The sequence below is a fragment of the Suncus etruscus genome, chromosome 1, assembly GCF_024139225.1.
Source record: "Suncus etruscus isolate mSunEtr1 chromosome 1, mSunEtr1.pri.cur, whole genome shotgun sequence".
In the NCBI taxonomy this organism is placed as follows: Eukaryota; Metazoa; Chordata; class Mammalia; order Eulipotyphla; family Soricidae; genus Suncus; species Suncus etruscus.
In genome coordinates, this window is record NC_064848.1 from 185,607,771 (window position 1) to 185,631,501 (window position 23,731).

The 23,731-nt window shown below is 43.4% G+C and overlaps 1 protein-coding gene across 1 annotated transcript in view; it reads right to left on the reverse strand.

The window, feature by feature from the left end:
- NPEPPS (aminopeptidase puromycin sensitive) overlaps nucleotides 1-23,731 on the reverse strand; it is a 101,264-nt gene that overhangs the window by 51,203 nt on the left and 26,330 nt on the right. Inside the window, exon 3 of the mRNA XM_049779103.1 lies at nucleotides 2,906-2,983. Coding sequence (XP_049635060.1) covers nucleotides 2,906-2,983 — 78 coding nt within the window. The remainder of the gene's footprint in view (nucleotides 1-2,905; nucleotides 2,984-23,731) is intronic.

Here is a 23,731-nt window from a genome sequence, read left to right on the forward strand (position 1 = left end):
CCAGACTGGTCCTCAAGTCTTCCTACTGTTTTTGAACATTCCTGTATTTCACCTTTCAAAAATTCTATTGGACTTTAATTATTCTAGTATTTTATAATTTCCAAACATTTTTTCTGCACGGTCTTCATTACATTTAGTTTCTTAGGAGACTTCGGATTCATTTTCACCTTTTCCAACTTTTCATATTTCTCTTAAACGACTGCTTTGCTCTTTGCTCATTGACATTTGCAGTTTTGTCAACATTCTAACTGTTGCTCCAGTAACTCTGAACTCTGCCATTCCATTTGCTTCAGTCAACGAGATGAAAATGAGTGAGTACACCAGCATTTATCCTGATGCTTTGAATGTGTCTCTGTTTGGCTCTACCTCAGCCCCTGGATCTCTCCTCTCTCTGCCACGTGAGAGAAATGCGTGCTGCACACAGAGGTGCTCTTGATAGATTGAGACTGGTGAGCTGAATGGAATGCAGTGGTTGGTGACATGACTGCAAATGGTTAGCAAGTAGTCCTTGGTGCTACAGACGAGTAAGAATTATCTGTTCTGAGTCACACAGATTTGCGCTCCTATTGATGGGTAAAAAAATGTATGTAGGGGCCAGAGCGGTGGCGAAAGCGATAGGGCTTTTACCTTGCATGCACTAACCTAGGACGAACTGTGTTTCAATCCCCTGGTGTCCCTATGATTTCCCAAGCGAGGAGCGATTTCTGAGCACATAGCCAGGAGTAACCCCTGAGCGTCACAGGATGTGGCCCGAATCCCTCCCCACCAAAAAAAAGTATGCAGATATTTGTGTATTCACAAATATTTTGTGTTAGGAGGACTCATTAGACAAAATAATGAAAGAGAGGTGTCAGAAGGTGAGAATTTCATCTTATACATCACATCTTTGGCATTAAAAATATATAGGCGATGGGCCCGAGAGACAGCACAGCGGTGTTTGCCTTGCAAGCAGCTGATCCAGGACCAAAGGTGGTTGGTTCGAATCCCGGTGTCCCATATGGTCCCCCGTGCCTGCCAGGAGCTATTTCTGAGCAGACAGCCAGGAGTAACCCCTGAGCACCGCCAGGTGTGGCCCCCCAAAAAAAAGAAAAAAAGAAAAAATATATAGGCGAGAAAGATGATTGCTGTTTGCATATTGTTGATGCTATTTATTGCTTTCTGGTTTTTCTCCTTTTTTCTTTATGTGCCAGGATCAAACTCAGGTCTCATACAAGCAAGGCATGTACTTTACCACTGACCTACATTCCCAACTACCTTAATAAACATTTCTAGCTATAAAGAATTTTCAGTATTTAACATTTCTCTAGGGTATGAACACATTACCAGAGTTACTGGTTCAAAAGATATAAACATGCTTAGGCTCTGTGATGCCACACAGCTCTCAAATTAAGGACTGAGATTTACATTCTCAGAGTTCTATAAAGGCAGTTGTATCCAGAATCTATATTTTTTGTTGTTATTTTGTTTTGTTTATGGGCCACACCTGGTGGCATCCCTAAGGGTTACTCCTGACTCTGCACTCAGAAATCACTCCTGGCAGGCTCAGGGGACCATATTGGATTCTGGGGATCGAATCAGGGTCTGTCCTGGGTCAGCCACGTGCAAGGCAAACGCCCTACTGCTATCACTCGGGCCCCCAGAACCTATCTTTTTAATTATATGATAAGAATAAACAGGTATACCAATAACTGCTATTTCAGTATATCTCATTGCCAAGAGGCAGAATATTTTTATTTTACTTATTTATCAGTCATTTACTTTTTTGGGGGGAGGGAGGTGACATGGGGGTAGTGGGTCAGTGACTAATCCTGGCTGAGTTCAGTAGCCACTCTTGGCAGCTGGGGGACCATATGCACTATGGGTCAGCTGCATACAAGGCAAGCACATTAACCCCTGTACTATCTTTTCATCTCCCACATCTCCTTTAATAGAAATAACTTACTATTTTTTATTTGCTCATTAAAATCTTAAAGCTTCAACAATTCAGTTTCTCCCATATATTATGCTCAGAAAGGCTTCCACTCTTTGTGCCTTCATATCTAATAATAACATAAAAACTAATCTTTCTTCCCATCTCATTAACTATCAGGCACAGATAAATAGATATTTAGTCTTTGATGTATATCAACATAATCTGTGAAACATTAATCTGAGATATCTGGATGTATTTAGTAGAAAATAGAGCTAGTTGTGTATATATTGGCTTGGGGCCATCTCTGGTGGTGTTAAGAAGCTTTTCCTGGCTCAATGCTCAGGGGGTTATATGTGGTGCTGGGGATTCAAAATGGAGTAAGCAAGATGCATGGCAAGGGTCTTAACCTCTTTTGTTTTTTGTTTTTTGTTTTTTGGGTCACACCCGGCAACACTCAGGAGTTACTCCTGGTTTTACGCTCAAAAATCGCTCCTCCTGGCAATCTCGGGGAACCACATGGAATGCTGGGATTTGAACCACCGACCTCCTGCATGCAAGGCAAATGCCTTACCTCCACGCTATCTCTCCGGCCCACCCAGTCTTGCATATGTATCAAAAAACTGAAACTGAACCAGGAAGATGGCTCAAAGGGCTGGAATGCCTGCTTTGCCTGCAGGAGACCCAGCAAGGGAACAATCCCCAAGAACTTAACCATAAGCAACCCCCAAAACAAAACAAACTAAAAACCAGCAAAACTTACCCCGCCAAAAAACTGAAAAGGTAAGAAACAATGTTCTAGGATAAAATGATTATTCATTTTCAGTCAGTTTTTTTCTCCCCTTGGTGGTCAAAAATTGTACTCTTTCTAAAACTCTGCCTTAATCTCTCTTTAAAATCTGGGGGTGGGGAGGAGAACAGCATATAATAACTTTCTTTGGAATAAGTGAGATGTTAGTATTCAACACAGAACTTTACAAAAGCCAGATCTCTTACCTGTTTGGAGAGTACTAGGAAAAGACAAGGTGACTTTTTCATCTTCATTCTGATAGTTAAATCCTGTAGCATGTATTTCTGAAATGGAAAAAACATTACTGCATAAATCTAACTGGACTGAGAATACCATCCAGGATGCAGCAAACTGACTTTCTGTTTGCTTATTTGTTTGTTTTGGGGGCATACCTAGAGGTGTTCAGAAATTACTCCTGGCAGATTCAAGGGACCCCCATATGGGATGACAGGGATCAAACCCAGTTGGCCACATGCAAAGCAAATGCTCTCTACCTGCTGTGGTATGGCCTGGCCCCAAACTAACATTTTCTTTTTTTTAAGTGTATTTTATTATTATGATATTTAAACATCATGGTTTGGTTACAAGGTTGTTCATTCTACAGATAAAGTTGTTCATGACTGAATTACAATCATACAATGTATAACAACCTTCTCATTTCCCACCACCAATGTCAACAAGTTTCCCTCTCACCCACCCAAATGCCCTCTTCCCTCCCAACTACCCTCCTCCACCAGGCATTTTACTTTGCTCTATTCTCTCCTTCTCCCTCTCTCCTTACTTCCCTCCCTCCCTCTCTTCCCCTCCTGCTCCAATTTTCTTTTTTGACACTGTAGCCAAACTAACATTTTCAAGAGGAAAAACTTTACTAAAACCAGTCTTCTGGGGCCAGAGCGGTGGTGCAAGTGGTAAGGTGTCTGCCTTGTCCATGCTAGCCTAGGATGGACGATGGTTCAATCCCCTGGCATCCCATATGGTCCCCCAAGCCAGGAGCTATTTCTGAGTGCATAGCCAGGAGTAACCCCTGAGCATCACCGGGTGTTACCCCCCCCCAAAATAAATAAATAAATAAATAGAACCAGTCTTCTGGCAGAAAGGAAACAAAGATTTATGCAGAAAATTTGAGAAGGGAGGAGTGAACAGAGGGACCATAGAGGAAAGAAACCATGCATCCCATGTTGAGACATGGAATGCCAAACAAAATTTTCTGACATTTTTTCCCCAATATTTTTATGTTTATTTTTGGTTTAGGAAGCCATGATTGACAGACTTTAGGGGTTACTTTCTGCTCTATCTTTTTGGGGAACTTAGAGGACCATGAGTTGCTGGTAACTGAACCTCAGAATTCCTGCATTCAAAGCCAAGTACTTGGAGCTATCTCTCCAGTCTCAGTTTTCTTAATTTAATAAGTTTACAGGACCAGAGCAATAGTACAGCAGGTAAGGTGTTTGCCTTGCATGCAACCAGTCCAGGTTCAATCCCTAGCATCATGATCCCCCAAGCACCAGGTCAATTTCCTTAGTGCAGAGCCAGAGTAACACCTGAGAAATTGCCCCTGGCAGGCTTGGGGGACCATATGGGATGCAGGGAATTGAACCCAAGTCTGTCCTTGGTCAACTGCATGCGAGGCAAACATCCTACCAATCCAGCCCTAATTTAGGCTATTTTTGTGTGACATTTAAAGTTAAATGTTTCTGAAAACAACTATACATTTATTTAAATTCACAAAACTTTTATGATACAAGGGAAATAGATTTCCTATAAATATATAGGATTTCTACCAAATTCCAAGCCATGTTGCTCATTCTTATCATAGTGTGGCTACTATATATATATATTTTTTAAGTTTTTGGTTTTTGAGTCACTCCTGGCTCTGTACTCAGAAATTGCTCCTGGCAGGCTTGGGGGACCATACGGGTTGCCAGGAATTAAACTGGGGTCTGTCCTGTGTTGGCCATGTGCAAGGCAAACCCTACTGCTGTGCTATCACTCTGCCCCTATATAATATTACTTTCTACGTTGCAGTATTACTCAAACCCTTTTGAAAGACTGAGTAAATATTTTGTCGAAACTTTACAGTAAGAAGAGATAGATCAATAAAAGTTCGGCAACCTAAAAGTTACAGTGTCAACTGGGCTAAAAATCACACTTCCTTCCAGTAAAACTCTGCTGTTGTGTTTTATAGAAATAAAGAATGTGAAATAGTTGTATGGATTAAATTAAGAGATCCATTAATTGTCCACCAGGAGTGAGATGAGACTGCTTATTTGACAGATACTTTAAAATGCTTAATTGACACTTTCAGAAAAGAATTAAGTAGACCAAATTGCAACCACATTACAACCCCATCCCAGATGAGAAGCTGGGTGGGTCAAAAAGGGGTAGTCATAATAAGCACATGGAAAGATGCTCTGTATCATCAATCACCAAGGAAATGCAAATTAAAACCACAATGAGATACCACCCCATGCCCACCAGGATGACTATAATCAAAAAAGACTGATAATAGTGAGTATAAGGAAAGACGTAGAAAAATTAAAACCCTCTTATTTTACTGGTAGTAATGTAAAACATTGGAAAGCAGTTTGACAGTTCAAAAGATTAAATACAGGTACCACATGATCCCATAATCCCACTCTTAGGTTTATATTCAAGGGAAATAAAAATATGTCCACCCTAAAACACTCAAATGGGGCTACAGCTGGTAGGATGTTGCCTTGCACACAGCTGATCTTTTCCAATCCTCAGCACTGCATATGGTACCCCAAGCACCGCAGGGAGTGATCCCTGAGTAAAGAGCCATGAGTAAGCACTGCTGGGTGTGGCCCCCCCCCCAAACAAACAAAATCCAAACACCAAAAACCTTAATTACTTACACCCAAGTGATTATAGTAGCATTGTTATTTATAGCCCAAGAGTGGAAACAACCCAAATATATGCCCATAAATTGAGGAACTACTGAAACGTGGTATATAATGAAATAGTTGACAACAAAAAGAAATGAACTGCTGATATATTCTACAGACTGAAAGAATCGAAACCATTAAACTTTGGGAAAAGAAACTAGACACAAAAGGTCACATGTTTACATAGTGTCCAGACTATTTGCCAGTGTCCAGGCAAATCTACCAAAATGAATAATATTATCTGTGGTTTGCCCGGGGCTGGGGGGTTAAGGAGAAATAGGAAATAGCTGCTCATCGGTACTTTCTCTTAGAGATGATAAAAACGTTCTATGATTGATGATATCTGTATAACTGCAAATATGCTAAAAAAAAAAAAAACAACAACTATATGCTTCATAATTAAAATAGCCTTGTCAGTTACAAGCTTACATTTGATGTGGATTAAGAGTTACTCAGCTTTAATAATACTGTATGAGATCAGTGAGAAACCCACAGTGCATTCATTTTTAATGAATCACCAACAAATCTCCAGTGTTTCCAATCTCCCTGTGGTCTAAACATGTTTTTACAAAACCAAGGAGAAACTATAATTTTGTGTTCATTTAAAAAAAATGATGGGCTAAAGTGATAGTACAATGGGTTAGAGCACTTGCCTTGCATGCAGCCAACCTGAATTTGATACCTGGCATCCCATATGGTTTTCAACCCCACCCCGCACCAAGTCCTACCAGGAGCAATTCCTGAATGCAGAGCCAGGAGTCACCACTGAGCATCACCAGATGTGGCCCCAAAACAACAAAAAATTGATTCAGTTATTCCTCATTCTAAACATGAAGAAAATAAGGTAAACAAAATTCATGGTTTGCCTAAGACTCAGAAGTTTCTTTCCTGGGCCCGGAGAGATAGTACAGCGGCATTTGCCTTGCAAGCAGCCGATCCAGGACCAAAGGTGGTTGTGGTTCGAATCCCGGTGTCCCATATGGTCCCCCGTGCCTGCCGGGAGCTATTTCTGAGCAGACAGCCAGGAGTAACCCCTGAGCACTGCCGAGTGTGGCCCAAAAACAAAAAAACAAAAAAACAAAAAAAACAAAAAAAAAGGAAGTTTCCTTCCTACAAACTTTTTCCTCAATGTTCTGAGGCCATATCAGCAGTACTCAAGGGTTACTCCTGGCTCTGTGCTCAATAATTACTCCTGGCAGTGCTTGGGAACCATATAGGACGCCAGGATTCAACCCACTGCATTATCTGATGTACTATTGCTCCAGCCCCTTCTTTTTGCTCCCAAGTTGGCTCCTATATCGGAACAGAATTTAAGATTTGGCCTCTATTCAGCGCACTGATGAAGTCTTTACTAAAACAAGATATTTTCCTGGCAAGAATTTGAGATTTACTCTAACATATTCCCAGAATAGTAATCATACCTAATAGTGATAGTTAAACCATTTCCATAAAGGCATATTAAAGCTGAATTTCTATGTATCCAACGATGGCTTTAGAGGCCGCTCCTGGCAGTGCTGAGGGGGGCTGAGGTGAGGACAGGGCTCAGGGTCCTGCCCAGAAGTCCTAAGCAGGGGGGTGCCCAGAGTCACATCAAGCAATGTCTGGGGGCTCTAATGTGCTGAGATTCAAACCAGGGCCTCACATAGGCAAGGCACATAGTTGCTCTACAACTTGAGCTAAATCCCTACTCTACAGTCAACTTTTTAATAAAAGCACACATACAAAAAGCTTCTAACATAAGAAAAATTATGATGTCAAAACTAAAGAATTAAAGTTTTAAGATTAGGGCCAAAATGATAGCACAGCGGTAGGGTGTTTGCTTTGTAACCTGCCACCCAGGATGGACCCGGGTTCAATCCCCAGCTTCCCATATGGATCTGAGTCTGGCAGGAGCAATTTCTGAGCGTAGAGCTAAGAGTAATCCCTAAGTAGCACAGGGTGTGGTCCAAGACAAGTAACAAGACTAAAACATCATTGCTACATTCATTTTCACATCTCCAAATAGCTTGATCGATTCCATTATATATGTACAAAAAAAGAGCAAGATTATTTAAAATTATCTCTTAGAAAAGAGGAAGTAAGAACCAGAGAGATGTTCAACAGAATGGGCACAAATTGCATGCAAAAGGCCTGGGGTTGAACCCTGACACCACACAGTCACCAGAGCACACAGGAATGGCCTCACCACTCTCAGTATCAAGCAGAGAATAACCCTGAGCACTAATATAAGCCAGACAAAAAAAAAAGAAAGAAAGAAAGAAAGGAGGGCCCAGAGATATAGCACAGTGGCGTTTGCCTTGCAAGCAGCCGATTCAGGACCAAAGGTGGTTGGTTCGAATCCCGGTGTCCCATATGGTCCCCCGTGCCTGCCAGGAGCTATTTCTGAGCAGACAGCCAGGAGTCACCCCTGAGCACCGCCGGGTGTGGCCCAAAAACCAAAAAAAAAGGAAGGAAGGAAGGAAGGAAGGAAGGAAGGAAGGAAGGAAGGAAGGAGGAAGGAAGGAGGGAGGAGGGAGGGAGGGAGGGAGGGAGGGAGGGAGGGAGGGAGGGACGGGAGGAGGAAGGAAGGAGGAAGGAAGGAAGGAAGGAAGGAAGGAAGGAGGAAGGAAGGGAGGGAGGGAGGGAGGGAGGGAGGGTGGGAGGGAGGAAGGAAGGAAGGAGGAAAGAAGGAAGGAAGAAGGAGGAAGGAAGGAAAAGAAAGACGGAAGGAGGAAGGAAGGAAAGAAAGAAAGAAAGAAGAAAAAGAAAGAAGAAAGAAAGAAAGAAAGAAAAGAAAGAAAGAAAGAAAGAGAAAGAAAGAAAGAAAGAAAGAAAGAAAGAAGAAGAAAGAAAGAAAGGAAGAAGAAAGAAAGAGAAGAAAGAAAGAAAGAAAGAAAGAAAAAGAAAAAGAAAAAGAAAGGAGAAACAGCCATATCTGAATTATTTCAAAGTTTCTTGTATTATGGGAAACTGTTCTAAAAACTTTGTACTAAATACCATATTATTGGCAAACATGTAAAGTCTAAAACAACCATGGTCAGCAGAAGCTCTGGATATTCTGTAAACAGCATCAATATTTATCCAGTGGCTCAAGTCAAAAACAGTCTTAACCATCATCACTCTACATCCATCCTTCTGTCCCACTTTCATTTTCATTGTTTGTTTTGGCACATTTCCAGCATCATGCCTCCGATCTTGGTGCTGGGAATCAAACCAAGCATCTTGCCTTCAAAGCATGAACTGCAGTCGTCTTAGCCTGTCTTTTTTGGGAGCAACTGTGGGTGTGAGGCAGTCAAGCAAAACCCAGCAGTGCTCAGGGGCTACTTTCAGCTCTGTGTCTGAGGGTCATTCCTAGTCAGACTGGATGACCTCTCTGCAACACCAGGGATCAAACTTCTGCTTGTGGGGCCAGAGCGATAGCACAGCAGTAAGGCGTTTGCTTTGCACACTGCTGACCTGGGACAGACCCGGGTTTGTTTCTCAGCATCCCATATCCCTGAGCCTGCCAGGAGCGATTTCTGAGCTCAGAGCCAAGAGTAACCCCCGAGCACCACCGAGTTTGGACCCAAAACAAAACAAAAAACTTGTGCTAGGGCTAGAGAGAGCGGTAGGGCGCTAACCTTGCAAGCAGCCAATCTGGGACTAGAATGGTAGTTAGAATCCTGGCATCCCATGTGGTCCCCCAGTGCCTACCAGGAGCAACTGCTGAACTCTGCTGGATGTGACCCCAAAACAAAAACAAACAAAAAAAAAAATGTGTGCTTGAGGGTTTGGCCAAATGTGAGGTCCTATGATATCTCTCTGGTCCTCTGTATTGTCTCTTTCGCCATACAACTAAGCAAATTCAATCCCTTACACAGCTTTAATTCCATACTTCTCAGTGCTTCCACCACTACAATCTATCCAATATGCCATGTAGGACTCTGATAGATTAGTACAAGTAGTCTTTTGACTGATCTGTTTCCACTTACTGTCTTACAGACTACTCTTCTTAGTAACTAGAAAGATCAGTGAAATCAAAACATAAGTTGGACTTCCAAAATTTTCAGAATGAACATTAACTCTTTCTGAAGTACACAAATATTTGAGAGAAAATTTACACAAACCATAAAAGGCAAAAAAAAAAAAAACCCTGATAGGTCATATTTCATCATATTTAAAATTAGGGGGCTGGGGCTGGAGAGATAGCACAGCAGTAGGGTGTTTGCCTTGCATGTGGCCGATCCAGGATGGATCTGGGTTCGATTCCTGGCATCCCATATGGTCCCCTGGGCCTGCCAGGATCGATTTCTGAGTGTGTAGACAGGAGTAACCACTGAGTGCCACCAGGTAGAACCAAAAACCAAAACCAAAACAAACAAACAAAAAAGAACCATAAAATTAAGGGGCTGGAACAATAGTACAATGGATAGAGCATTTGTCTTACACATAGCCAACCCTAGTTCGATGACTGGCAACCCAAATGGTTCCCCAAGTACCACCAACAGTGATTTCTCAGTGCAGAGTCAGGAGTAAACCCTAAGCATCACTGGGTATGACCCCAAAAAAAACAAAACAAAATTAAAAAGCACAAAAAATTAAAATTATCAGAAGATACAGAAAATAAGTAGCCAAGCCACAGATCAGAAAAATTATATATGTGCCTGTTCTTATATATGTATGCAAATAGATTTTTTTTAAAAAAGAAGAACTTAAAGGGCCAGAGCGACAGGACAGCTGATACGGTGTTTGCCTTATATACAGCAACCCAGGTTTGATACCCAGCACTCCAGACCCAAAGCCATGATCAATTCCTGAGCACAGAACCAGAAGTAACTGAACCTGGGGCAGTGGTGTGTAAAGTAAGAGCCCTACCCGCTATACTTGAGCTCAAGACTACAATCATTTTTCAATTTCAGATTTCCTATAGCTGGAAAAGTACTTTCTAGAACTTTCTACAAATTTTCTATCATTTGGGTCACTGATCAAGTAATTTATTTATGCAGTTCAAAGAATGATTTTAGGTCCAGAGAAACAGTATGGAGGTTAAGGCACTTGCCTTGCATGTGAATCCCTTGCGCCAAAAATGGTCTAGCCAATAGTGATATGTGAGAACAGAATAAGGAGTAAGCCCTGAGCACTGCTAGGAGTGCCCCCAAAATGAAACAAAAGCAAAGAACAATCCTTATTTTCCTTGTCGCCTTACTGTGATTTCTGTGAGCTGATCCCTACTTTGCAGTTTTTGTTATTGTTGTTATTTGTTTTGGTGTACCCAGAGGTACTCGGGGCTAACTTCTATGTTCAAGAATCACTATGGTGGGCTCAGGGACCATACTGGGTGCCAGGGATAGGACTTGCATGTTGGTCACATGCAAGACAAACACTCTACCTGCTGTACTATTGCCCTGGCTCCTACTTCACATATTTTTACTTTCATCTTTTGTTACATTTCTAAATCTAGAATGTTGATTCTTGGTTTTAAGCACTGCTCTACTTCCAATGCTAAAATAGTTCCTTGCTCACCATGCATTCAATAAATATTGGCAGAATGAATCAATCACTTCAATAATAATGGATCAAGAGCAATCAGAGATAATACAAAGGGTAAAGAACTTGCCTTGCACAATTGACTCAAATTCAGTCCCAGATACTGCATATAGTAAGTATCCTGAGCAACTGCCTGGAGTGATTTCTAAGCACAATGCCATGAGTAAGTCCTGAACACTGGTTTGCTTTGGCCACTGTAAATACTATGAATAATACTATGAAAACAGAGGTGTAAATAATCTATCCTCTAGCTCTGGTTGTGGCAGATTGCATGACTTTGTTCTTTCTTAGAGATGCATACTACTCCATTATGTATATATACCACAGTGGGGTTTTTTTTGTTTGTTTGTTTTTGGCCCATACATGGCAATGCTCAGGGGTTACTCCTGGGTCTACACTCAGGTCGGTCACACCTAGAAGGCAAGTGCCTTACTTGCTGTACTATCTCTAAGATCCCCACAATTTCTATAGTATGCTTGTTTTTTTGTGTTGTTTTTTTTTTTATTGGGGGGGCACATCTGGCTGTGCTCAGGACTTACTCCTGGCACTATGCTCAAAGATTACTCTGGGATCACTCTTGGTGGTGCTCAGGGGAATATACAGGGTGCCGAGGATTGAACTCAGGTCGGCCATCTGCATGGCAAGTACCCAACCCACTCCAGCCCATTTATGTCACAACGTCTTGATTCATTTATTCATAGTTGAACAACTGGGTGATTTCCATTATTGCTATTTGAACATTTGAACATAGATATTTCCAGAATCCCTTCAAGTTAATGTTTTTGTGTTTGAGGAATAGATGCCTTGAAGTGGTATTAATGTGTCCTGTAGGACTTTTATTCATGAGTGGGTTTTTTGTTTTTGTTTGTTTTGTTTCATTTTGGTTTTTGGGTCACATCCGGCGGCACTCAGGGGTTACTCCTGGCTCTGTGTTCAGAAATTGCTCCTAGCCTGCTCAGGGGACCATATGGAATGCTGGGGATTCGAACCACCGTTCGTCCTGGGTCAGCTACATGCAAGGCAAATGCCCTACTGCTATGCTGTCGCTCCAGTCCCTCTCATGTTTTTTTGTTTTTGGTTTTGTTTTGTTTTGTTTTTAAGATACCCTCATATTACTTTTATGGAAATTCCATTTTTTTGTTTATGTATTTACTATTTATTCAGAAATCCCAAGTGGTGCTTAAGAGGTCTGGAGTCCCAAAAGCAATTCTCAGCTAAGCTGGATGGTGATTCAAGTAAAGGTCTGAGAATGCTATGCTTCTACCAGGGCCATCCTGGCAGTATATCAAACCTACTGGTCACACCTACTGGTCCTTGGAGCCTCCAGGGCTGCAGCAAGCAATGCTCATGGAACCTTACAGTGCCAGAAATCAAACCTGAGTCAGGCAAATCTAGGCATGCTGTATTATCCCCAGGCCCTCCATCCTATTGGTTTTGGGGGCATACACAGTGGTTTTTGGAGTTCACTCCTGCCTCTGCTCCAGGGATCACTCCTGGGGCTCAGGAAATCATATTGGCTGGAAGAGTGGGAGGGAATGAACTCTGGCTGGTCAAGTGCAAAGCAAACACCAATCCTTCAGTACATTCTCTCTTTAAGTATATCTATTTTTAATTATATGTGTGTATGTATGTATTTGTGGGGATTGGGCCACACCTGCCTATGCTCAGGGCTTAGTCCTAGCACTATGCTCAAGGATCACGTCTGGCAGGCTCAGGGGACCATGTGGGATGTCAGGAATCAAACCTGGTTCAGTTGCATGGAAAGGCAACCACTTACCTACTATCCTAACTCTAGCCCAATATATAATTTTTCCCCATTTCCCCTGGAGGCTGTACCAGTTTACGTTGCCATGGTCTGTAATGTGTTGGTTATTTATGCAGTATGCTATTTGCTCCAGCATGTTTCCTTTAAATTACCCTCCTCGCTTTCACAGAACTACCAGGTCTTTTCAGGAAACGAATGTTCCAGTTTCCATGGCCATTCACGGATATAACTAACTTACCCTCACTTTGTCATTTAATCAGTTAATTCTGGCTTTCCTGCCTTAACAGTCCTTAGATGCATTCCATGCCCTTTCATGGGTAAATACACACTCCCATGTGAGAGCCTACTGTTAAACTGATTTGTATTATCAATGAATAAGAAAATCAGCAATTACTCCTGATTCCCTTATTAAAAACTATATGTTCCGGGGCCGGGAAGGTGGCGCTAGAGATAAGGTGTCTGCCTTGTAAGCGCTAGCCAAGGAACGGACCAGGGTTCGATCCCCCGGCGTCCCATATGGTCCCCCCAAGCCAGGGGCAATTTCTGAGCACTTAGCCAGGAGTAACCCCTGAGTGTCAAACGGGTGTGGCCAAAAAAAAAAAAACAAAAAACAAAAAAAAAACTAGATGTTCCCCCTCAATGAAAATGAGCTATCTAGCCATATGTGCTCACATTTTATCAATTCCATTTTAGTGAATCAGTACTATGCAACATAAATCAATAAACATAAACCAAAAGAAAATTGGTTCCTTTCTGTGAGCCAGTCTTCCTTGTAGGTCTCACTGATTCTCTGATCTCTAACATCCACAATGTGGACATAGAACATGATCTAAACATCAAGGAATAATACTTTTCTCAAGTTTAAATGAGTATTCATAATAATGATAATCTTCTTTTTGGTTTTTTTGGGGGGGTCATATCTGACTTTGCTCAGGGCTTACTCCTAGCTCCGTACTCAGAGACCAAATGGGATGCTGGGTATCAAACCTAGATAGGCTGGCTGCATGAAAGGCAATAATACCCTATTCACAAAGGCAACACTTTACTCGCACAGTTTTATTGCTCTGCTCCCTACCCTAACTTTTTTTAAGCACTAAGTTCATAGAAGAATGATGTAGAAATGTATCATAAGACTGAACGTAGCATTACTGTTTTGTAAGAACCAAACTGGGCCGGAGGGAGTGGGCAGTGAGAGATAGTACAGCAGATAGGCAACAGCCAGGTGTGGCCCCAAAACCAAACCAAGCGACACATGCTTTGCACATGACAAACCCTAGTTTGATCCCTGGCACTGCAATATGGTGCCCCAAGAACTGTTGAAGTGATTCCTAAACAGAGAACCAGGAATAAGCCTGGTATAAAATGACCCTCTACAAGATATATATATACACACACACACACACACCCTATTTGTTTCAGCCGTCACTCTACTCTAATGCATGTATTATAGAGAAAAAACAATTTTATGTGCACCAGGCTGAATGCTCAGTGGGAGAGGGAATGCTTCACAAGCGAAAGGGTTTGGGTTCTATCCCCAGCACCAATACTCAAAGGAATCAACTCCAGCTATGCATGCCATCTCTCAGGGGAGGGAAGGAATGTGAGGAGAAAGGGCATGTGGGAGGCTTCAGTATTAAGCTGCACAGCTGCTAGCTGCTTACTTCAATGTACATATTTTTCACAATGAAAAGGTCAAAAGATTTAAGGAGCAAAGGGTCACAGTAAAATAGTTGGCCATCATTGATCCTCGCTCCTCCCAAATATTTCTTACAGTCCACTGGAAAACAAACCAATTCAGTGAGATAAATCAAGACAAAAACAATTATGTCTATATCTGCTGAAAACACAATAAAAGCTCATTGGCTACTCTCAATAGAAATTTTTTTTTTTTTGGTTTTTGGGCCACACCCGGTAAACGCTCAGGGGTTACTCCTGGCTATGCGCTCAGAAGTTGCTCCCTGGCTTGGGGGGACCATATGGGACACCGGGGGATCGAACCGCGGTCCGTCCAAGGCTAGCGCAGGCAAGGCAGGCACCTTACCTTTAGCGCCACCGCCTGGCCCCAATTTTTTTTTTTTTTTGGTGGTTTTTGGGTCACACTCGGCAGTGCTCAGGGATTACTCCTGGCTTCATGCTCAGAAATTGCTCCTGGCAGGCACGGGGGACCATATGGGACGCCGGGATTCGAACCGAAGACCTTCTGCATGAAAGGCAAATGCCTTACCTCCATTCTATCTCTCCGGCCCCATCAATAGAGATTCTTTTTTTGTTGTTTTTTGTTTTTTGGGTCACACCCGGCGGTGCTCAGGGGTTACTCCTGGCTGTCTGCTCAGAAATAGCTCCTGGCAGGCACAGGGGACCATATGGGACACCGGGATTCGAACTAACCACCTCTGGTCCTGGATCGGCTGCTTGCAAGGCAAACGCCGCTGTGCTAGCAATTATCTTCAATGTTTTCAACTGATAGACTACATAGCAATAAACTAAGAGAACCCATGGAGAAACTTAGAAATCAGAAGTAACTCAATAAAGTAGGTTACAAAATTATAGGAAAACCAAGAGATTATTTTACCCAGCATTATATGAGTAAATAAATTAAGTACTGACTTAAATGATTTATGATATATGTGCTCCATGAAATGCTATTTAACCATAAAAAAATGAAGACGCTCTTTATGCACTCATTTATAAACTGTTCCCAGATAAGCAGAGTACAAAACAGCTTTTCATAAGATGTTACATTTAGGGGCGGGCGTGGTGGCGCCAGAGGTTAGGTGCCTGCCTTGCCTGCGCTAGCTTAAGACAGACCTAGGTTCGATCCCCCAGCCTCCCATGTGGTCCCCCAAGCCAGGCGCAATTTCTGAGCTCATAGCCTGAGCGTCACCGGGTGTGGCCCAAAAACCAAAAAAAAAAAAAAAAAAAAAAAAAAAAGATGTTACATTTAGAGTCAAAAGGAATTTTACAGTGAACTAAGTCTGGTATTTTGAAAGGATGATTTAACAGTCTTTTTGGTCTTGGTTTTTTGTTTGTTTGGTTGTTGTTGTTGTTGTTGTTGTTTTGGTGTGGCACACTAGGTAGTAGTGTTCAGAATTTACTCCCGGCTCTATGCTCAGGTATTACTACACTTGGCAGGCTCAGGGGAACCATATGAGATGCTTAGGATCAAAGCCAGCCATATACAAAGCTATATACTATTTCTCCTGCCCTTGTTTGTTTTTGGGTCACAACTGGTAGTGCTCGGAGTTTACTCTAGGCTCTACATTCAGAGGAGCCTTTTCTCATACCCTTTGTCTGAAATAGAAGGTGAGGTTTATGTTCCTATCTAAGGAGCAGGAAGACCAGAGACTAGTCTTTCTTTTTTTTTTTGTTTTGTTTTGTTTTGGTTTTTGGGCCACACCTGGTAATGCTCAGGGGTTACTCCTGGCTATGCGCTCAGAAGTTGCTCCTGGCTTGGGGAACCATATGGGACACCGGGGGATCGAACTGCGGTCCGTCCAAGGCTAGCGCAGGGAAGGCAGGCACCTTACCTTTAGCGCCACCGCCCGGCCCCAGAGACTAGTCTTTCAATGTTAAATTGACTTTAATTTGTTGGCCCTAAGGAGTGTAAGTTTACTTATGTCTTAAAAATATGTTCTTTTAGGGCCCAGAGAGATGGCACAGCGGCATTTGCCTTGCAAGCAGCCGATCCAGGACCAAAGGTGGTTGGTTCGAATCCCGGTGTCCCATATGGTCCCCCGTGCCTGCCAGGAGCTATTTCTGAGCAGACAGCCAGGAATAACCCCTGAGTACCGCCGGGTGTGGCCCAAAAACCAAAAAAAAAAAAAAAAAAATGTTCTTTTGGGGCCAGAGGTAAGGCATTTGGGGCATGGAGGTAAGGCGTTCGAATCAAAGGATGGTGGTTCGAATCTGGCATCCCATATGGTCCCCCAGCCTGCCAGGAGCGATTTGTGAGCGTAGAGCCAGGAGTGACCCCTGAGCACCGCAGGGTATGACCCAAAAAAACAAAACAAAAAATATGTCCTTTTTAGGGATAGGAGCAATAGCACAGTGAGTAGGGCATTTGTTTGCCTTGCACACAGCTGACCCAGATTCAATCCCTAGCACCCCATATGGTATTGAGAGTGATTTCTGAATGAAGACAGGAGTAACCCCTGAGCACTGATGGGTGTATCCCACCCCAAATAAACTGCCTTTGTTCAAAGAAGACATGTACATTACGTGGGGCATTTCAGTTGCATGTGGCTGAGCTGGCTTCAATTCCTAGCACCCCAGGAGGGAGGGAGGGAGGAGGAGGGGGAGGGGGAAGGGAGGGAGGGAGGGAGAGAGGGAGAGAAGGGGAGGGAGGAGGGGGAGGGGGAAGGGAGGGAGGAAGAGAGGGAGGGAGAGAGGGAGGGAAGAAGGGAGGGAGGGAGGGAGAGAGGGAGGGAAGAAGAAAGGGAGGGAGGGAGGAAGGGAGGGAGGGAGGAAGGAAGAAAAAGGGAGGGAGGGAGGAAAAGGAAGGAACGGAGGAAGGAAGGAAGGGAAGGAAGGAGGGAGGGAGGGAGGGAGGGAGGGAGGGAGGAAGGAGGAAGGAAGGAAGGAAGGAAGGAAGGAAGGAAGGAAGGAAGGAAGGAAGGAAGGAAGGAAGGAAGGAAGGAAGGAAGGAAGGAAGGAAGGAAGGAAGGAAGGAAGGAAGGAAAAGATGGATCTTCTGAAACTAATAATTGTAACAAAATTTCAGGATGGGGTGTGGAGCTATAGCATTGCAAGTGGGGCACTTGCCTTGCACATGGCTGGCCCAGGTTTGATCACTGGCTTTCCATGTAGTCCTCCAAACACCACTAGGAGTAATTCCTGAATGCAGTGCCAGGAGTAATCCCTGAGCATTGCCAGATATGTCTCCCCTCCCACAAAAAAAGTGAAACAAAAGTCTCAGAATGGATGGCTAATAATTGAAAGTCAAATTATTTCCATTCCATAGCAAAATATAAACTACTAAAAAAAGTAGTCTGGAGGAGCGAGCGATAGAATAGCACTAGTGCGTTTGCTTTTTTGCATGTGGCCAATCCCAGATGGTCTCTAGTTCAATCCCCAGCATCCCATATGGTCCCCCAAGCCTGCCAAGAGGGACTTCTGAACACAGAGTCAGGAGTAACCTGAGTGCTGCTGGGTATGGCCCGAAAACAAATAATAAAAAGTGGGCTGGAGCAATAGTAAAGCAGATAGGACACTTGTCTTCAACACAGCCAGTTTAGGTTTGATCTCCAGCATCATTTGGCAGGCAGGCAGGCAGGCAGGCAGACACACACACACACACACACACACACACACACACACACACACACACACAAGCGCGCACATGCCTGCCAGGACTGATCCCTGAGCACAGAGCCAGGTCTATGCCCTGGACACTGCTGGATGTGGTCCAAATAACCAAAAAACAAAAAAGTGAAATTGTGAAGTCTAAACCTAACAAGCCATGTACAAGACTCATACGATGAATTACAAAATTCCAATGAAAGCTACCAAAGAAGAATGGAATAGTACTGTTTATAAAAGGGAAATTCAATAATACCAACAATATGTCAGCTATACCTACCTTCATCTGGAGAGTCACACTCAATTCAAGTCTCCCAAAATAATATTGTGGAGCCAGAGAGAGAGAACAGAGATAAGGCATTTGCCTTGCGCACTGTAGAACCAAGACAGACCTGGGTTCAATCCCCGGCATCCCATATGGGTTCCCCGAGCCTGCCAGGAAGATTTCTGAACACAGAGCCAGGATTGACCCGAGTGACACCGGGTGTGCCACCCCCCCAAAAAAAAAGTTTATGAATTATAAAAATGAATTCTACTTCATGTGGAAAGGCTAACCTCCTTTTGATCACCAACACTGCAAATCCCCACCACCACCATCCCCCGGCACTACAAGAAACACAGAACAAGGCGATAGCCCTTGAGAACCCTCTCAAAAAAGGGGGCCAGGGATATAGCTCAGTGACAGTATGTATATTTTGTAGGTATGGGGCCATGGGTCCAATCCCTAGCACTAAAAAAGAAAAATAAATGCGCACATGAGCATGCATACTCTCACACACACAGTAACACACAGAGCAAGTATAAACTATTTAATTATAGTAATATGGAGAGTAAGTATAGTGTAACGGATAGGGCGACTGCCTTGAATGCAGCTGACCCGAGACAGGCCCCCGTTCGAATCCCGACCTCCCACATGGTCCCCCGAGCCTGACTTCTGGCTGCAAAACCAGGAGGAACCCCTGAGTGTCCCCTAAACAAAAAGTAAGAAAAGAAATGTAGTAATATGGTATATATTATAAATTAGCAGTTTCATTTAAGAAATGCTAAGAGGAGGCTGGAGAGATAGAACAGCAAGTATGGTCAAAGGCCCAACCTGGGTTCATCCCCAGTATCCCATATGAACCCCTGAGCACACTAGGAGTAATTTCTGAGTGCAGAGCCAGAAGTAACCCTTGAGTATCACAAGATGTGACCCCATCACCACCACCCACACACACACACACATAGAATCTCATATAGACTCGTCCTCTTTCTTTCTCTCTCTCTTTTTTTTTTTTGGTTTTTGGGCCACACCCGGTAACGCTCAGGGGTTACTCCTGGCTATGTGCTCAGAAGTTGCTCCTGGCTTGGGGGACCATATGGGACACCGGGGGATCGAACCGCGGTCCGTCCAAGGCTAGCGCAGGCAAGGGCTTACCTTGCCTTTAGCGCCACCGCCCGGCCCCCTCTTTCTTTCTCTTGCCAGCACCAGAGATCAAATTCAGGGCCTCACACATGCAAGACATATCCTCAACTGTTCAGCCATATCCTTAACCCTGGATTTTCCTTCTTTTGGGGCTTTTGGACATGCTTTCGGCCCTTTGAGGTTTTTCTCTATTTCCTCGATTTTAGTTTTGTTTCATTTTTAAGCTCTAGCCAACAATGCTCAAAATCTTCCCCTCAGCTTAGCGATCGGAGGTCGCTCTTGACAGTGCTCAGTGAACTGCGCATGCCAGGGCTCAAACTGGATCACCTGCATGGAAAGCATGTGCTCCAGCCCACAGACATAGCTCTGAAGCCCTCCACCTTCCCTTTTTTTTCTTTTTTCTTCCCATTTCTGAGCCACACCCAGCAGTACTCAGGGCTTACTACTCCTGGCTCTGCACTCAGGCTTACCCTGACAATGCTGAGGACTGACCGTTTGTGGTGTAAGGCAAGAACTGTACTTATCACTCCGGCTCCCTTTATGTTTTTGGGGGGTTTTAGGGTCATGCTCGGTGCTGCCCAGGTGTTACCCCTGGCTTTGCTCTCAGAAATTGCTCCTGGCAGGCTTGGGGGACCATATGGAATGCAGGAATCAAACTGGGGTCCATCCAGGGTTGGCCGCATGCAAGGCAAACACCTACTGCTGTGCTATCATTTTTAATGAGATAATTATGCTCATCTTATCTTCACGTCCGTATAATAGAGAAGATGTTTAACAAACCATAGTACCCTCAAGTGCCTCTTCAGAGGTTGCAAAATTCAACAGAACTCAGTCTGGGTACACACAAAACTATCAATTGGCCAGAAATCTTTTTAAAACTTTTAGTATTTGGAGAGTGGAGAGATAGTACAGCAGGTAGGACTTGCAAGTGACCAAACTGGATTCAATCCCCAGCATCCTGTACAGTTTCCTGACTCATGCCAGCTCTGAGCACTGGCAGGTGTGGAAAAAAAATACCCTGAAGATATTTATGTGACACACATTTTTTCATTTTAATCCATCTTATCAAATCATGCTTATTCTCCTATAATCTAGTTTAATTAATTCAGGTTTGTTATTTGCTTAACCCCAATAGTAACTTGGTTGAGGCCCCATTTGTTACTTGGATAACTAAAGCTATACTTGGATTTCTGTCATTTAAATTTTTTTGGGGGGGGCCATACTTGGCAGTGGCGCTCAGAAGTTACTCCTGGCTCTGTACTTAGAAATCACTCCTGGCAGGCTCGGGGGAACATCTGAGAGGCAGGGAATCAAATCCAGGTATGTCCTGGGTTAGCTGCATGCAAGGCAAAAATGCCCTACACCTCTGTGCTTCTGCTCCAGCCCCAAGGCCCCTAAATTTTCTTACAAAATTCTAAATTATATAAAACACTTTTATATTAGAAGATTAGCACATAATCCAGTATATAGCTTCAGAATAAAAAAAAATGCTATTACAATTTAGAGAGAACAGTACTTTGATTGATACCTTATATAATTGTATAACTGTAATAGTTTTACATATAACAAATATTCCTTTTCAAGTAAAGTGCTTTGCTCTGAAATTATTACTTGGAAATATTTCTTGAGGCCGGTTTATCTATTCATTAAACACACGTAGGGCTGGAGAAAGAGTACAATGGGTAAGATGCTTGTTTTGCATGTGGCTGAATGAGGTTTAGTCTGAGGAGCCCCATACAGCCCCCTGGGCACCAACAGGAGAGATGCAAGTGTGAAGTCAAGAGTAAGATGGACATGGCCCAACCAAAACCAAAAATTCTAATCCAAGAATTAACATCTCTTTTTTTTTTTTTTTTTTGGCTTTTTGGGTCACACCCGGCGGTGCTCAGAGGTTACTCCTGGCTGTCTGCTCAGAAATAGACCCTGGCAGGCACGGGGGACCATATGGGACACCGGGATTCGAACCAACCACCTTTGGTCCTGGATCGGCTGCTTGCAAGGCAAACGCCGCTGTGCTATCTCTCCGGGCCCAAGAATTAACATCTTAGGGGCTAGAGAGATAGTACATTCTAGAGCAGGACAGATAGTGCAGTGTCTAGGCCATTTGATTTTAGGGGTCCTGGCTCTAATCCCAAATCCAGATTACTACATATGATCTGATCTCCCAAAGATCACTTCAAAGTAGCCAAGAAGAGCTCCTAAGCTCTTCTGGGTGTCACCCAAATAAAATAAGATAAAATGCTTAACTATTATTTATTTTATTTTATTTTGGGGGGGTTTTGGGTCACACCCGGCAGCTCTTAGAGGTTACTCCTGGCTCTGTGCTCAGATATCACTCCTGGCAGGCATGGGGGTGGTGGGTGGGACCATAATGGGATGCCAGGATTCAAACCACCGCCCATCCTAGATTGGCTGCTTGCAAGGCAAATGCCCTACCGCTGTGCCTTAACTTTTATTTTCTATGTAGTTATGCCCATATCAGCTAGAAACAATAAGTTAAGACCTTTTACCTGTCAGGACCTGAGATTTTCTACATTCTCCTGCAGAATTTGATGATAAAAGTACTAATCTCTGCAATGTGTAGGGAGGTACATTCCTTGCACTGACTTAAATGCTAGTGATTTCATCAACCCTTGAAGTGCAGAACAATTTTTTTAAAAGTTTTCATCAGGGGCCCGGAGAGATAGCACAGTGGTGTTTGCCTTGCAAGCAGCCGATCCAGGACCAAAGGTGGTTGGTTCGAATCCCGGTGTCCCATATGGTCCCCTGTGCCTGCCAGGAGCTATTTCTGAGCACACAGCCAGGAGTAACCCCTGAGCACCGCCAGGTGTGACCCAAAAACTAAAAAAAAAAAAAAAAAAAAAAAAAAAAAAGTTTTCATCAGGTATCCCTACTAATTCTAAATCAAGCTTTATTTGGCAATTCTGGGGAAAGAGAGTGAGGGAGAGAGGGTAGAAGTGAGGTAGTGAGAGAGAGAAGAGAACATGAGCAGGGCTAAAGCTATCTTGCATTCAGCTGACACGGGTTCAATTCTTAGCATCCCATATGGTTTCTCCAAGTCCACCAGGAATAGCCCCTCCGCAGGAAAATGTGGCTTCCTTCAAAGGCAGAGAGCTTCAGTGCACATCCCAGAACGAAAAGTAGGAAAGTCAGGGGCCAGAGAGATAGCACAGCAGTAGGGCATTTGCCTTGCACGCGGCCAACACAGGACAGACCCCAGTTTGATTCTCAGCATCCCATATGGTCCCCCGACCCTACCAAGAGCAATTTCTGAGCGCAGAGCCAGGAGTAACCCCTGAGTCCCATTGGATATGGCCCAAAAACAAAGACCAAAAAAGGAATGTCCATATCTCAAGAGGAGAGAGATGCAAGTGACAGGAGCATATGGGCACCCTGTACATGAGTCAGCAATAAATTTCTGTGCATTTTCTTTGTCTTCTAATTTCTCTCTCTGTTTTTTCGTTTGTTTTTGTTTTGGGGCCACACTCAGTGGTGCTTGGGGATTACTCCTAGAGGGCCAGGGTACCATGCGGGGTGGGTGGGGAATCAATCCAGGGTTGGTGATGCACAAGCCAAGAGCTCAACCATTGTACTATCATTTGGGCCCATTAATTTCTCTTTTTATAATATTACAAAGTTCTCAAATGGGTTTCAATAAATTCTCTCTGATGAAAAGACAGTAGCTCAAATAAACACGCCAACAGCCTTTTCTGAGTTACTGCACAGACAAGTCACCTTTTCCCCATCAATTACAAACAGACACAAAGTAGCAACAAATTCATGTCTTCCAAAAATTTTGTTATTTACCTGAAAACACCAAGATCCAATGGATATATATAAATCAGTTTGCTGAAAGCAAGTATTATCAGCAATAGATGATGATACTGACTAGGTTTACAAATAAATGGTATCTCCTAGAGGATCAGAAACTTCCTTAGGGGCCAGAGTGATAGCACAATGGGTAGGGCGTGCTTGCCTTGCCATCCTAGAACAGCCATCCTAGAACTTCTACCCCAGGCATCCCTGAACCTGTCAGGAGTGATTTCTGAGCACAGAGCCAAGAATAACCGTGAGCACCACCAGGTATGGCCCCAAAACAAAAGAAACAAACAAACAAACCCAAAAACTTCCTCAAAGAAAAAATCCAAATGGC